The sequence below is a fragment of the Macrosteles quadrilineatus genome, unplaced genomic scaffold (genome assembly GCF_028750875.1).
Source record: "Macrosteles quadrilineatus isolate MER2022 unplaced genomic scaffold, UCM_ALF_1.0 Scaffold_8__2_contigs__length_117827958, whole genome shotgun sequence".
NCBI lineage: Eukaryota > Metazoa > Arthropoda > Insecta > Hemiptera > Cicadellidae > Macrosteles > Macrosteles quadrilineatus.
The window spans coordinates 56,005,803-56,022,931 of record NW_026542601.1 but is presented as its reverse complement, the minus strand read 5'-3'; the positions used below and the strand labels follow the sequence as shown (position 1 = coordinate 56,022,931).

General features: G+C 34.7%; 1 protein-coding gene across 4 annotated transcripts in view; it reads left to right on the top strand.

Moving 5' to 3' along the window:
* The window catches only part of LOC128999453 (rho guanine nucleotide exchange factor 7-like), a 69,178-nt gene that overhangs the window by 12,583 nt on the left and 39,466 nt on the right, over positions 1-17,129 (top strand). For all 4 annotated transcript variants that reach the window (XM_054425986.1, XM_054425985.1, XM_054425987.1 and 1 more), the window contains exons 3-7: positions 4,621-4,747; positions 9,233-9,395; positions 9,936-10,154; positions 11,565-11,763; positions 12,901-13,122. In XM_054425986.1, coding sequence (XP_054281961.1) covers positions 4,621-4,747; positions 9,233-9,395; positions 9,936-10,154; positions 11,565-11,763; positions 12,901-13,122 — 930 coding nt within the window. The remainder of the gene's footprint in view (positions 1-4,620; positions 4,748-9,232; positions 9,396-9,935; positions 10,155-11,564; positions 11,764-12,900; positions 13,123-17,129) is intronic.

The following is a 17,129-nucleotide window of genomic DNA, read 5'->3' as shown; positions in this document are numbered from 1 at the left end:
ATGAAAACTACTTTTTGCAAGCATTACCATTTTTTGACCTTCACCAGGGGACGGCCCATGAGGAGTAGGTACATAATCTTTAATGTAAGCATAGATTGATATGCACGTCATTTTAAAGGTCTGGTCAAGTGGAGTTCATTGCCGGAAACCGCGTCAAAAAAGGTTCATCCGTTACAAAATGGCGGCAGTCCAAAGTTCTTGCGGAATATACCTGCAGAGGCCTTAGAATTGGTAAATACTCATATTCAACATTAGCCGGGAAATCTGAAACCCGTTTAAATTTGTTTCGAAGATTGAATAATATTAGTCTATGAGCTAGTTGACTTTAAAATACAGTTTCAGCTCTCAAGCTAATGTTTAATACGAGTATTTACCAATAGTAAGGCCTGTGCAGGTATATTCAACAAGAACTTTTGACAGCCGCCATTTTGTAACGAATCAACCTTTTTTGACGCGGCTTCCGGCAATGAACTTCACTTGACCAGACCTTTAAAATGATGTGCATATCAACCTATGCTTACATTAAAGATTATGTACCTACTCCTCATGGGTCGTCCCCTAGTAGAGGTAAAAAAATGATAATTCTTGGAAAAAGTAGTTTTTATACATGTAAGTTGAGGTGGAAGGTTTGAATTTTCTAACGAATTTAGTTAAATAGATATTAAACCGTTTCCAGACTTTTTTGTCACCCTGTATATATATTTATATATATATATATGTGTGTATATATATATAGCACGATAACTCAAGCAAAAATGATCCGATTTTGATGAAATTTGGTACAAACGTGTAAACGTACGTTTATTCGAACGCTTATTCGAAATTCGCTTAGTCTGCAGGTTTGCTGCGGCGGGGGTATTTAATTTTAACAGGTTTGAAAGGGAAAGATTCCTCAAAAATTCTTTGAAAAGAACCAAAAAAGTTATTACTGTTTAGAAAAAGGTCGTTATTTTTTGTAGAATTCCATTTCATTTTGCTGATAGAGTTTATAAAGTTATTAATATTTCTTTCAGAAAAAATTCTTACATGACACACAAGCATTTTTTCACCACACTATGATGTTTTTGGCTGTATTACATACGTAAATTGGTGGCTGAAAGTTACGTTTTGCTGGCCATGCCAGCTGTCATCGTAATTTGGGGACCGAGCAGGTTTTTACATCCCGGGGCCGCAAAATCAGCTGACCGCTTGCATATTAATAACACAAACAGTATCCATAGCATTGAAATAGAATTGTTTTATTTTCACTGTTGCCTAACAACTGTTTATTATTATTTTTGCTGATTCCTGAAATTACTTCTTCACACAACCTGAAAGTTGCGTTGACTATCAGTTTTCATTATTATTATTGTGAATAGTAGTAGTGTAGTGAAAAATAGTGTTCGTACCACGGACCGAAAATGGTTTTGCAGCTCTCGATCGATTTAAGTTCTCGACTTGGTCTCGAACTTAAAAACTATCTCGAGCCAGCAAAACCTCGTTTTCGGCCCTAGGTACGAATACTATTACAAAGAGACACAAACTAAGCCAGCTAAAAATAAATACAATCAATGATTGTGCAACAGCTGTCCTGGTTTAACCAGAAGATTTATCTGATAAACAACCCAGGATTTATGACAGTTACAAAGTAAAGAGGATAGTTTGTTGCACTTGCAATGTGGGGTCAAAAATAAATTAAACAAATCCTTAAAAAATGATGTAAATTATTGTAATAATCGATCCAGTATATATTTGCCACTGTACAGTAGACCCTCCCTAATAAGTTACTATGTGGGATTAGTGCCAAATTAAATTTAAAATGTCAAATTAAATAACAGATTAGGAAGTATCAGTCATAGTGTTAAAAAGGTTTTGCCCTACCTATATTGATTTATTTAATTTGCGTTGTACAAATGAGTTTTATATCAGATTAAAAAAAAAATTTTTTTAATTTGCGCCCACATTGACCGACCAAATACAAGCCGAATCACAAAATTTAAGTCATACAATTTTATACCAAAATTTTAGTTGAATAAGAATATAATTAAATGAACCAAATAACCAACTCGTAGAGTTGTAAATTATTACCACTGCCACTGCAAAATGTAAAGCAAAAAATTACATCCAGCCTACAGTGCGTTCAAACAGCCGTGGCACCTAAGGGATTAGGAGACCCCAAGGATTTCCATGCGGTTTCCTAATCCGTCAGGTGCCACGGCTGTTTGAACGCACTGTAGGTCTTCCTCATCAGATGGCTACTGTAACATGAGGAATAATGATGGCTACTTCCCTATCGAGGAATTTGCTAAACGCACAGTGGTCCTTAACCTAGGCCTTAACTAAAAGTTCTCCCGATCGTAACACACCCCACCACCGCGCCTTACCGATGGCGTGACGTTAGTCTCTTCTCTTGAGGGAACACCATTACCGCAACGATACGGATCAGGGCCATGAGCCTTGGTGGTGTAGTGGATAGCGTGTCGGGCTGATAATCTGAAGGTGCTGGGTTCGAATCCCGCTGGTAGCACTAATTTTTTTGATATCAGCAAGTTTGGTTGGTTTGGTTAGATTGTGACAGTTAAATTTTATAATTAAAAAATTTTAAAATTGAATTTGAGTCATTTATAATTTTATTTTTAGAACAGAACTACCTTTTTTTTATTAGTAAACCTTCATTAGAGTTTTTTATTATCAGCAAGTTTGGTTAGGACCTATTAGGACAGTTTAATTATATTAAATTTAAATTTAACCTACAAATGATACGTTTTAACAGTCACAGTGATAGATATAACAATTTGCCGCAAACAGTTAGGCTATGCTGATGCGCGGGTATAATTCGGAAGCGTATATTCGGGCATGGTGCGGTGGAGGGGGGTGTTACGATCGGGAGAGTCTAGTGGTCTTAACATAAAGATAATAGCAATAGTCACTTCCAAATAGGGAAAATTTGCTAATACTGGAGAGTGACTCTCTGTCAATAACGGCAAAGCTACAAATAGCAGCAAACTCAGTTAATTATAGAAACACGTTCCGACCCAGAAATATCCGTGCAGATCAGACTTGCCTGTATCGTTATGGTCTTTTTGATTTTCCATTCAACCATTTATTTTTGGCTCTGAAAATGTTTGTTGTCGCAGCTTGTTATTTTGAAAGATAATAGATGGATATCAACGGGTTTGTACGGCCTTTTTGTCTTGGAATAAGTTAATTTAAATATTTTACCGAGAAACTAATTATTTTGTTTTCTCTTATTGGCCTTTCAGTTATTTGATTTGCCCAGATAAAGCACTAGAGGCTTTCCTAATATTGTCTGCATTTTGCAGGGAGCTCTTAAAAATTGTATACAAATATCTATATTATTAAAGTGATAAAATCAAATGTTTGGTCATCGTTTAAGGTCATTAACCAATTAAAAATATAGGCATAGCCTATTCCCCACCAGAATGAAGCTCAGATATGTTTATCTGGAATGTGAGCTAGGCCTATTATCATGCCAAATTTCAACCCAATCCGACCAGTAGTTAATATGTGATTAAACTCCAAACAAACATAGGCTACAAACTTTCACATTAATAATATTAGTATTTATATAACAATTTGAACGAATAGTGTTTTTGGCCTCTGGAGACATCAAAATGAAAATCCCGGGCCGAGGTCTTACTGTGCTACCTACGTTAATAGCTACTTTCCTATAGGGAAATGGAGCAATGCCAATACAAAGAGTGAAACTTAAAGGCCAATTATTAGTCTAATTTTGAATAGTGAATATTTTAAGAACCCAACAAATAAAAAAAACAGTAAAATTGGAGTGCTACATGATAATTTCTTTAATTAATTTTGAAATTTTGACATTGCCAGAAATTAAGATCTTGTTATTTAAATAGTCAAACTTTTGCCAAACACAAAACCTAAATAGTCAGAAAAATCAGGTCTTAGTATTTTTATTTAATCAAACTTGACAAACCTTTGTCTGTTGGGGTCCATGGTCATGAATAAGACCATTTTTCTGGGGTTTTCTAAGAAATAGGTTCATACTTTAAAGCAGAGTCCTTATATTTTTTTAAGTGATTTGTAATGGTGTTAGGTCATTGACACTGCATTTTTACATGGTTTAACAAACTGTGAACAGTAAACTCTGTGATTGGAGGTTAAACCAATTTTATAATCAGTTTATACAATCTTTTGTTCCTTTACATATTTAGCTTTGCAGTACACTACTCGTGATACAGATTTAATTTAGTTGTATACATACATATATATATTGTTAACAAACACCATACAACTAACTACAACTTCAATCAGCACTTTAGGACTGGAACATTAGGACTGGTTGATAGGACTTCAACTGCAACATTTGTTTTAACACTCCACTGTAGACAAAATAAAAGAGACAAAGGTTACCTTGCTGGAGGCATTGACATATGCCTGGGAGAGTATTGGTAGTCCGAAGAGAGTAAGTCTATTTTGGACTTCAAGAGGTCAAAGATTGATTGTGTGGGTAGTTATCTTTAAAATCCTCGTAACTGTAAACAAAAACTACTAAATTCCATATTTCACAACAAAGAATATTTAATCAGCATTACTAATCGCAAAAATGTATTTATTTCATGTAATAATTTCCCCATGTCGGGTTTGTTTCAGTTATGCTTCAAGAAGGGAGACATCATCACAGTTACCCAGAAGGAGGAGGGGGGGTGGTGGGAAGGGACTTTTGGAGAAAAGACAGGATGGTTCCCGTCCAACTACGTCAAGGAGTACCGCACTCAAAGTAAGAATAGATAAGAATTCCTTCATTAACTGGCAAAAATATTATTTGGTTATTTAAAATACAAAATAAAATATTTTAGTTAGTGCTTTTTTGTGAACCCACTGTCGGTGACTTTGGCACAAAAGTTTGTCCTTATGAAACAATATTTACATCTACTTTACAAATTTAGAAATGATCAAGATTTTTGTTTCAGAATTACGAGATTGACTTGTGAATTAAGGTCTTAATCAAGTTAATGTGTTATTTACTACCCCACTACTCTTCTGTTTAGTTAGGTCCCTACGTTACCCCTTCACTACAATTAGTTAGGTCAAAGTAATTGAAACAATAGTTCCCCGAAGTCTATGGTGCACAACTAGCCTGGTAGCGCATGTTAATCAGTTTCTATTCAAACAATGATTATAGTTTAAAAAACTTTGCTTGCTGATTGGCACTTTCAAGACTACCAAAGTTTACCACTGGTAGACTTAGATCAAGACGTATGGAGTAAAAGAGGTGGGCCAGACAGAGCGCGCTCCTCTCTCCCGTTGCCTATCGGGCCGAGGCGGTGACGTCACTGCAGTCCTCGAGCCGCTACTCATAGCCAGCACACAACACTTTTAGATGTTATGTTGTGTTGTTTATGCCAGTTTGTACAACACAATTGTTAAAATTGGTTTTGCTTGGTTCCCAATATATTTATATATTACTAGTGTACCTGTTGCTCGAAATCAAGCAATTTTCTAGTACCGGTATCATACAGAAGTTATTTTTAAACTACAGTAATAACGGTCTTAATTTTCTATAAGTTTAAAAGACCCGACTAAATACTTATGTAGCTAATTGAAGTACTCACGCTATTTAATAGCGCTTTGAAATAATAAACGCTTTTTGTAAAAATATTTTAGAATTTTTTGGACCCGACCTTATTTTTTAGTGTTTTCTACAAATGTTTCCAACTTAAAGCTATTACCAGTAAACATTTCTTGCATGTATTTATTTGATCTGACTTTATGTAGGTCTGACTTTGTAGGTTTACTTTACCACTGTGACAACATGAAGTGTCCATATTCTTCATGGTTTTTTTTACTTCCAAAAAGTTGCTTAGCATAACTGGCAAAAATGTTTCATCTCCCCAAGTGATTGTGTACCTGGATTCCTTACTGTGAGACCTCCTCTACTCTTCCCATACGTATAAGATTTCCTATTAATTGTCTCATCCTCCTGTTTTCAATATTTCTCCTTTAAACTCAAGAAATTGTCTGTTCTTCCAACAAAACTGATTGATTGTTTAGATTTGTCTATAACCTCCTAAATATTACAAACATCAACATTTACTCCCAAAAAGCTGGTGAGTTTCTTTTTATATACAGCTGTTTTTGTTTTAAAATTTGATTTCAATGTAATTCTTATGGGAAAAATGTGACCTTTGAGAGCGTCTCGTGCCCTTAAGGGTAAGACTTTTTAAATTTTAAAACCTTTATGCAAAACTACGAATTGAGACAAATTATTTGACACCTCGAACGTTAAAATTGATCCAGAAATAACGGAGGAGTTTTGTTCACAAAAACAGCCCTCACGTATTAATATAAGAGATCCTTATAGCACATGTCTCCAATTTTAGTATAACCAGCTGTTTTAAATATTAGTGTCAATTTCAAAGTATTCATCTGTTCAAATGTAAACAAACATTTTCTCCCTAAGAATAACATGGGAACTTTGAAGGACACTGGGGCAGAGCCCTGATGGAATTCCCAAGTTTTTTTGTTTGATGGCAAAACTACATGCTAAGATCTTTCTAACGACACCTTGACCTTGGACATGGTGATCGGTAGCACCACCGCTCTAAAACAATTATGACAAAAATATGCATAGCGAATTAAATATATAGATTCTTTATTATATTAATCCTCAAATATTAAATCAGTGGTTGATTAAATTAATGTCCATTTCTGCAACCGTTGTTATAACACTAAGAATAGATCTACTCTGATTCGGTAGATAGCATATAATTTTATGATGTATATGTTTTTAGGATAGCCTACTTAAGTACAGTTTTTCATGAATATATTAGTAAGTAAATAAGATACCCTTTAGATTTAGAACTCATCAAATTATTAAAACAAACAAACATTGTTCGCTATACAGGTTTATCAAATAAAAGTGGCTTTTGGTAATGCGCATTCATTAGATTAGTGTAATTAGGGATGGAACTTTATTTTTATGAATGGAAAGAAAAAAACATTTTAAATAAAAACACTTTATTTACAAGGTAATGTATCACTCTCCATTGTAGGCCTACATGTAATCAGTCAAAAATACATATGGTATGGTATTAGAGCTCTTGAAATTTGTTACAATATACTACTGACGTATCTTATTTAATTGTTTTTAAAAATTTTGCCATTATTTTGTTTTTGCCTGTTTAAAAACTTCAATCTCATTAGACTACTCTATTCTTCTTTGAGCAAATAGCATCAAGACGGTCTAGAGGTAAACAATCAACTTTATGGCTTAATTTCTTTACTTTCTTCACAGGGGTGTTTTTTCATATCAGGGCTTTTGAAATATTTAATTTTCAATGTTTTTAAAATTCCTTTTCCAAAGTCTCAAGTTTCATTTAGCCTACATAAGCCTACGGTGTTTTACTTTTACAACTTAGCTTGCACCGTTTTTTTGTTTTCCCGGTATAGTTTACTAAATTTCCATTTTGTAGAACATTCCGCCTCACTGATAATACTTTTTTCAGAAGACACAAGTTTGATTCAGGGCTCACGAATGTTTTACATTCCCCAAACCCATAAATTATGAATTTAAATTCCTTTTAAAATCTTCAAAATAAACAAATATAAGATCGTCTGGATTCCAAAAATCATTTATTTTACACCTTGAATCCAGCCAGAGGGTATCTTTCTTTGGAAATCTAAAATATGACTCCTATGTCAGATTGAGTGTTAGTCTTAAAATAGGCAACTGTTATTATATACAGCTAGAGCAAAACACATACCTAGCATTTTTTAATTTTTTATCCCAGAAAGTAAAGTTTTCAGAAAGTAAACTATTATAAACACACTGAACAAACGTGCACTTATATAAAAGAAAAATCCTCTTAACACTAAAATAATAAAGTCGAAAAATAAAAAAATAATATATATATATACATATATACAGAATTACTATTTATTTCTTAAAAAGTACCTGGGAACCGAGTTTTGCTTGAGGAAAATCATTAGTATTCTCTGAGAGTATTCTTTGCTCAATGCCATTTATCCAAAAAGAGTTTTGTAGTCTATTTAATTTCTGTAAAATAGTAATATCATAGTTGACTTTGATTTGTAAGCAACATTTATGATTCTCATGTAAAATATAATGTGATTGTTTTTTTTTCACACCCAATAAGCTTAACATTGAACAGAAAAAGAAGAAATGAAAACTGAAAAAGGATCACGTTTCTTTTATATCTAACACCGAAAAACAGTTGAATAATTTTTTACCTAGTGCTAAAACATATATTTTACTAACAAACCTAAAAAAAGGGCAGTGTTATATCTTTCTCTAAAATTATTCTGTGTGAAGTGTTATTATTATTCTGACCGTATCGGTAGACGCCCGCATTCCACCATTTCTATGCAACATACATGCCTAATTGGTTATTTATTATTGTCAAACTGTTCACAATTAATTTTAATTCTAAATCATAAAAATCATTATTTAGTAGACAGAGTTATTTGTGTCATAACGTGTAACGACGTTTGAGGGTTTAGCATGTATCTAGCGGCAAGGCGGCCGCGATCGGGACTGCAGTGACGTCATCAAGCGCAGTCCGCTTTGTCTGGCCCACCTCTTTTACTCCATACATCTTGGTCTTAAATATGCCCCTTAACAGGTCGTCAATCTCTTGTTCAGTCAAACCGCAATCGGCTTGCTAAATTTTCCTAAATTTGGTTGGCCTATATTTGTTAAAAGCAAGAATGATGAATAATGGAAGTTGATCTGCTCCAGGCAAAACATATTTGAAATCATACTAAGGACCACCTTCAAGCTTCCTCTTCTCCTTACATACATTATATACATCCAATCACTCTACTACATTCCCATCTGTCAACTGGAGCAGGACTTCAGTTTTGGTTGATGTCTTCAAAGATAACAGAAATATAATCACGTAGGACAATTTATACTTGGCATGTATATCGGTTTTCATTCTCATTGTTTTTTCTTTTATTATATTATTTGAGAAATCCTTGCATAGAAGTGGGGACTGTCTAGATTAGTTACGGCACTGGTGTTAATTTTCAACTATGTTGCTTGGTCGTGACTGGGAGCTGGATTAAGACCTTCTTTTTTTAGCAGGCCTCGTAAACAATATATTTCACATTAAATAGTAATTTTGTGACTAAGCTCAAAAATTTCATAATTGATAAAACTTCAGAAGATAAAAATTAAAAGTATTCTGTCAAGCTGTCTGTAACAAGCTAGAGATTTCATAAGTTTCATCTGTTGTTACAGACAGTCTGAGCCCAGTAGCGCCAGTAGCACTGGACCTGGCAGCACAACAGAAGGTCTACCGCAGTGTTGTACTGAAGGATCTCATAGACTCTGAGAGAGCACATGTCACAGAACTGCAGGGCCTCCTCAACAACTTCCTACGACCTCTAGAGACTTCTGACATGTGAGTGATATCAATCAATATATCATATTACTGAATCTTGATCATTTAAGACCTTGAAGCTTCAAGCTTTCTAATGTGTCTGTACCATCCTGTTATTGGACCAGTCGGCAGACTGAATTCAGCCTGTTATCAAATAATATGTCTAAGAAACACAATTGACTTAAAAAATCGTTGGTGTTATATTATGCATACTTCTAATTCAATTCTTCAATATGGAATTGAATTCTGGGGCTTTGCATCAAGCATTGATTTAATTTTTAGGATTAAGAAAAAAATTAAGAATAAAGACATTTGCACCATGGAAAACATCATATAAGCCAATTTTTAAAGAATAAGGAGTAATGACTGTTCCGAGTTTAACAATATTTAAAACACTTTTGATGGTAGAAGGAAATTTTGAAAAATTATCTAGTGAAAACGTTGATCATAGGTATATGGATTCGCTCAAGCCTTTTGTCATTAAATGAAGTGTGGACCTTAACATTTTATGTTAATTTGAAATAGTCTAGTCTCACCAAATGATGATGTCATGTGTTATAGAATGAAGCCAGGAGAGTACCAGCAGCTGTTGGGCAACTTGCCAGAGGTGGTGGAGGTACATGAGAGGTTGCTGGCCAGCCTGGAGGAGATGGCGGGCCGGGCAGCAGTGGAACAGAGGGTAGGCAACTTGTTCCTCACCTCCGCGCCGAAACTGAAGCAAATCCACATGACCTATTGCGCCGGACATCCTCGTGCCGTCTGCATCCTGGACAGATACAAGTCAGTTTCTTACATCTCCCCTAGTTATGTTAAGCTAATAGTTAAGATGTTTATTTATTATAACAGTTGTTAGTTAATTTCTTCTCAGTCCATTTTTTTCAACCATCCAGTAAAAACAAAATTAGTAATTGAATTAAGACAACTTTTTTATTGCATAGTAAGTCATCAAATGAAAGTAATTAACTCTAATTTAAGTCTTTATCACATAAGCATAAGAGAGGCAAAAGATTTATTTTAAACCGTAATTTTCATGCTGAAAATGTCCATACGGTACAGCAAAGCGTGGTTTGTAATGATTAACTTTATTACAATGCTGGTCTTCAAACTTAATCCTTTAGCTGTACAGTAGACCCCCTCTTAACTGACCTCGTATTAACCGATAATCGATTAATTATCCGCATTCGATTGTAAAATAATACAGTTTGTTTTAACCGACCTTGCTTTGAGAGAAGTTCGGTTTCACCACCGCTTTCTAAGAATTGCTGCATTTCCGCTCCCACGCTGGGCGATGAGAACTGAACCATACGCTTATCTCCACAGGATATGACTAAGAATAAGTTATTTTGTATTTATAACAAAAAATATAGCATAGCCTATTGTCAGTTTGTCATCATCGTTCATAGCGCGAGCACATCTGATCTGATTTGTTATCTGTGCGGCAAATTAATAACATCATAAAGTGCGTTACGATTTTGAGAACTGATTATCTTATCGCTGGAGTAAACAAACAACGCAACTTGTAGGGAGGGCAGGGAAGGGGGGTGAACAACTCCAAGGTCAAGATAGACTTTGTGCCTCGAGCCCCCAGTGAGAGGCTATAAATAAACATCCTGTCTTGTAACAAAATGGTTGCTTGTATTTTTAATCTTGACAAAAGGTTCTGTACTCTGTTACAATGGATTTGGAAAGCATCAATTAATACATTACAGTACTAAAGTTATCAAAATAGGAATTTTTATTGACTCTTGCCTAGTATTATAATATATTCCACTGAAAGTAGGCCTATTTGACTTAACCGTGTTTTGTGACTTTTCTATCAATAAGAAAAAGGAGATAAGAGTAGTTTATTTTATAAATAATGCAAGTATGACTTCAAAATAATGATTATATAATTCCAAATGAATAGCACTTCATTATGTTGTGATTTTAGGGATTGCCCGTTTTAACCGACCTTTTGAGTTATCCGACCTAGGTCCGGTCCCATTAGGGTCGGTTAAGAGGGGGTCTACTGTACTTCAATTATCAATCCCGGAGGTTGCTGGTTCAAATCATACCAATCACCAATGCATAAGCTATGTGAAAATATCACGAACCCTCTAGGCCTTGCCTGATGTGATATGTAAAACAATTCCCGGCTAGAACTAGGCATCCTCGGAAGTAGAAAATGACTTTAAAACTTTCAATCTATAGGCAGGAGCTAGGAGCACTAATGGAGGCTAATGGTGCTGCCAGTCCTGGACTGCTGGTGCTGACTACAGGCCTCAGCAAGCCGTTCCGTCGGCTGGACAAGTACGCAGGCATGTTGACTGAACTGGAACGTCACGTGGAGGAGGCACATGTAGACCGAGGCGACACTCAGCGCTCAGTCTGCGTCTACAAGGACATCGCTGTGAGTCTGTGGTTTATTGATATTTTATTTGAAAGTTTCTGTGAAAAACGTTTTCCAAATCTACTCATTTACAGTATAAATGTAATGTGGAACATGTTATGAGAGTGTGTTGCAAGCCTAGTGGTCAGTGTTTCCGAAAGAGGTCCAAACACAAGTCCTTGGCATAAGTAAAATACAATTTAAAATGAAATACAAGTTATAATTCCAGTATAAACTGTGGGTCCCTTAGTTTCCATTAGCTGTATGGGTTATTAATTAACCGCTGTGTCTAAGAAATATGTATGCCTTTGTCACTAACAAGACTACAAGATCGCGTCACTCATCCTACACTCATCTCCATTCATACTTGGCTTAAAATACCTACCGTTGTATGGTTGAAATTACAATGAAAAGTATAAAAAAGGTGAAAAGTATAATATCTGAAAAAAAAACATAGGTCTACTTACCAAAAATTAAAATATTCTTAGAACATTTTGCTTAATTGATGTTATTGACGTTGTTTCATTTGGGATTTCCCTTTATGGCTCAACCAATAAGAGAAACTTAAAATCTATATTAAGAATGCAAAAAAAAGCTATAAGAATAATTTACAACCTTCCACCTAGAACTTCTGTTAAGAGAATGTTTAAAACAGAAAATATAATGACAGTTTTCGGTATGTATGTTTTTGAAACAGTGGTATCCGTTAAAAACAGATTTCATGAAATAGAGCTGGTTGGAAAGAAACATGATTATCTTACAAGAAATCGAGGCAAGTTAGCATTAACTCCTCATAAATTGCGCCTTTTCGAAAAAAAAACCCAAATACGCCGGAACAAAATTCTATAATAAACTTCCAAAGGACATACAAGCAGAAGTAAATATAAAAAAATTTTAAAATAAACTTAAGAAATTTCTCATTAGCAGGGCTATTTATTCATTTGATGAACTGTAATTGACTTTTCTTTCCCTACTAATCAAAGTATGTTTTAACTGTTAGTTTTATGTTCTTTTACAGTTTTTCCCATTTACTATAAGCATGTATATTTTATTATAACTTATAAGAAATGTGACACTATTCATGTATATATTTCTAATGTACTTGATGAATAAAGATAATTTGATTTGATTTGACGTAGCTGCTTCTGCATGTTACAGTCAGCGTGCTGTGTGATGAGGCGGCAGAAGGAGATGGAGCTAGAGGTAGTCAGTGGAGGGGTGAGAGGATGGGAGGGTGAGGACCTGGCCACCCTAGGAGACATACTACACATGGGCTCAGTAGCTGTAGGGCCAGACCACAGAGACAGGTACCTGGTACTGTTCCCCACCACCCTGCTCATGCTCAGCGTCAGTCAACGGATGAGCGCCTTCATATACGAGGTAATTCTTCCTATCCTGTGTCAGAGATCAAGATCTCAAACAAGTTCAAAGCAACTCCTCTATGAGGAGATGGAAATTAGCCTAACACCTTGGGTATTTACTACCTGTCAAAAACTCAAGTGGACTACCTAACCTAAATAGCTAAATCTTTCCCTATTCCTAATCCACATAACCAAAAAGCTTATTGTAAAATAATAGTATTGTGTGAGTGTGCACTTTTTATTTATGTAGGACTTTACAGACTAGGGTTAGTATTAGTAATGGGTCGGTACCACTTTTTCAATATCGGCACCAGTACCGGTTTCTAACCAAAATCAATTCTTGGTTCCGGTACCATCGGTACCTCATTTTAAATTATGCTACTTATTTTTTTAAATTTTTAAACAAAATATCCCTATTTCATTTTTTAAAACTCAGTACCTACTTTTCATTAGTGTAGGTTCGTTATAATAGGACATTAAGGGGCGGTTTGGGAGCTCGGTATTAGCGCTAGTCCGCGACTAAATCCAGATATTTCCGGTATTTTAGGCTGCCGCCTCGAAAACGGGTTTGTGAGCTCGGGATCAGTAAGGCGCCGAACTTGTGCAGGGATAATCTCGCGCCTAAATATTGTTGGTTTGGGAGTCAAGTAGACTTAGGCGCCAGCCTAAGAGATAGTCTCGGTGGGTTTGGGAGACCAATTTCGGGATAAGAGATATGTTTTCGTCATAAAAATCAGTGAGTTTAGTCCCTAACTTTAGTCCTGCCAGGGGGCAGGTCTAAGTCGACATCATGCCGGTATTAGCTCATTAGCAAGTTAATTGTTTACATATTAACTAAAATAATGTTATATTGGAATTCGTTATTAAATTCCGAACATTTTCATTACTCTCAAAGTATATTTGATAAAACTTTTTTTTAGTTTTTTGTTGTTCAAAATAAAACAAAAATCTTGCAGAAAGCTAAATTTAACGAAAGATTATTTGGTTTTTGTTTTTACTGTTAACTGCAATACAAATATGGACCCTAAATAGAATTTCTTTCAACTGAGAGTTTGGCTATAAGCACCCGTACCTTAATTATAAATATTTTATTAGTAAGGAAATAATTAGCAACCACATGCATACCCCCCACTCACCCCCTACGAAAGAGTGAAGAGATAGTAAACAAAACATAAAAAACTGCAAATTGCTCACAGTCATAATCGTTATCTTTTAATTGCGTTGTGATAGAGCTCAGTTCAGTGTCATTGACCAAGTGCTAGTTACATCAAAATGGAGTACCTAGATTATTTGGAGTATAAGAAAATATATACAGTATATCAATAACCCACCACAGAAAACCTGCAGACTAAGCGAATTTCCAAATAACCTAATAGAGCTTTCAATTAAATTTATTTAAATAACTTTAGGTTTAACAAGCACCTGAAACTACCTACGGTGTAGGTATGCTCCTACAGGGAGGGTAATAAAGTGTGTTTTTTAACAAAATATTAACAGCTTTATAAAAAATAAATAAATTTGCCAAGTTTCATAAAAATACATCCAAAAACGACCACACTAGAACAGTTAACTTATTCTCCATAAGAATCACATGGGAATTTAAAATTTACAATTTTACCAATAGTCTCTGTAGCCAATAACCGTACAAAACATTTTAAGATATTAATTTGTTTTTTATACTCTTTAAAATACTCTTTACTCTTTAAAATACTCTTTAAAATACTCTTTAAAATATTTTAAAGACAAAGATTTATGTTATAGGGGTTAAAATTGAGAAAAAAACTATTTTTATCCTATACAACTCCGGGTTCCCTTGGTCTGATCATGCTGGTTCGCGAACTCATTAAGAAGAATCGCGCCTAACACTTTCATGCCAAATTTTATCAAAATCAGACAAAAATTACTCAAGTTATCACGTTTATGGACGTATATATAATACATTATATATAGGCTGATAATATATAAAATTTTGAACGAACAGTGTTTTTGGCCTCTAGGGACATCAAAATGGAAAAGTTTATCGGTCCCGGAACTAAGTGCTACCTACGGTAATAGATACTTCCCTAGGAATATTAGATAAAAGAGTGTCATGTAAAAAAAGATTTTAAATTGACAACAATTTTTCTAAGTACTGTATTAAAAGATATTTTTTTACATTTACCTTGGCTTCACACAATCATAACCTCTGCAATTACTTTTTATTTTATTTTTTTTGTCAATACATCCCTATGTTATACTGGGAAATTACTGTTTAATTTTGAAGCTTTTTATTGCATGAAACCGAGTTTCCGATGTTAATCCTATGTTGCTCTGTACGTATTTATAAGGTGTAGTACTTAAAAGACAACTAGTAGTACTTAAGGACAACTGATTAAATAATTATAAATCGTAAAGTGAAAATAAAGTTAGAAAAAGAATTTAATATAAACAATTAAGGTTCTTCAGTCATTGGGATGTAAAACAACGATCTTACAAAACTACATTTTTGCAATGGTACAATGCAGAAACATACACCATAGTCTACTAATTAGCCACTATTGATATACCAAGATAAAATTGTATCCATCTTCAATAAGTGTTCATCTTTTGTTGTTGTCAACGGTAACGGGTTCTGCAATGGCCGTTGCCAACGTCAAAACCTGAATTCCCCGCGATTCCCTGTCCATCTAGCTGCGCTGCAACTTAGGCGCGACTATACTTGATCTACGACCATTTCAACTTAGGCGCGAGCTCCCAAGCATAAGTGTTAAATATAGGCCTATGTTGAAATGATTCATTGCTAAACCAAAAAATGTAACATAGGCTACTAACTTTGGAAAGAAAAGTGGCTCTGAAAATGTGTTAAACTAAGTTATTGCCTGATTTAGAAGAAAGTAGTTTTGAGTCATTTTGTACCTATAGCCTGCATTACTAGTTCTAATAGTTAATTAATAGTTCTTGTTCTTAGTTAATTTTAAGCTCTAATATTAAGGAAGATTTACTTACTCTTACTCTCAGGGCCATGCATATCTAAGAAGATATTTGGCCGCACCAACAAAGCCTCTCCATCTTGCTCTATCCTCTGCATCCTCCTCAGTTGCTCCTAGTTGCTCCATGTCTTTCTTTACTTGGCTCCACCATTTTTGTTTTGGCCTTCCTCTCGGTCGTCTTCCTTCTGGATTTCTTAGTAAAACTAATTTTAACTTATTTTGCTCCTCTCTTCGTAAAACATGTCCAGCCCATCTAACTCTTCTACACTTAAATTCACACACCACATCTGGATCTCTGTAGAGTTCTCTCAGTTCTCTGTTGTGTCTCTTCCTCCATTCACCACCTTCATAAATTGGTCCATAGATTTTTCTTAAAATCTTATTTTCGAATGTGATTAACTTCTTTTCTTCTTTTTTATTCGGTTTCCATGTTTCAGCTCCGTATAATAATACTGGGCTTATTATTGTCTTATAAATTCTAACTTTGGTGTTTTTTGACAGTAACTTAGAGGACATCAGTCTGTTGCAAGCGTAGAAACATCTGTTTGCCAGATTTAGTCTATTTTGAATTTCTATTTCTTCTTTGTTTTCCCTGGATAAGATAACCCCTAAGTACTTAAAATGTTCTACTTTTTCAAATTTATGGTCATCTACCTGCAGTGGGTCTTGGGCTATACCTTGATTTCTTGAAAATTGCATATATTTGGTTTTCCCATCATTTACTTTTAGTCCTAATTGTCCTGTTTTGTTCAGAAATACTTTTGTTAGTTGGCGTAGGTCCTCTAAAGTTTCTGCAAAAATGACGACATGTTAATTCTGGAGCCAATTGAAATTCCCTTATCTATTGTTGCCACTTCTTGTAGAGCTTCTTCTATTGCTAATTGAATAGGATTGGGGAGAGCCCATCCCCTTGGCTCTAAGGAAGATTTAGAACAAGTATTTATGGAAAGGACGTTTTGAACAAAACTTTTTAGAAAATAGGCCTACATATAAATTTGAGCTTATAACTTAGTTTAAGGTACAGGCTTGTTGAAAAAATGTAACAAAGGATTATTTT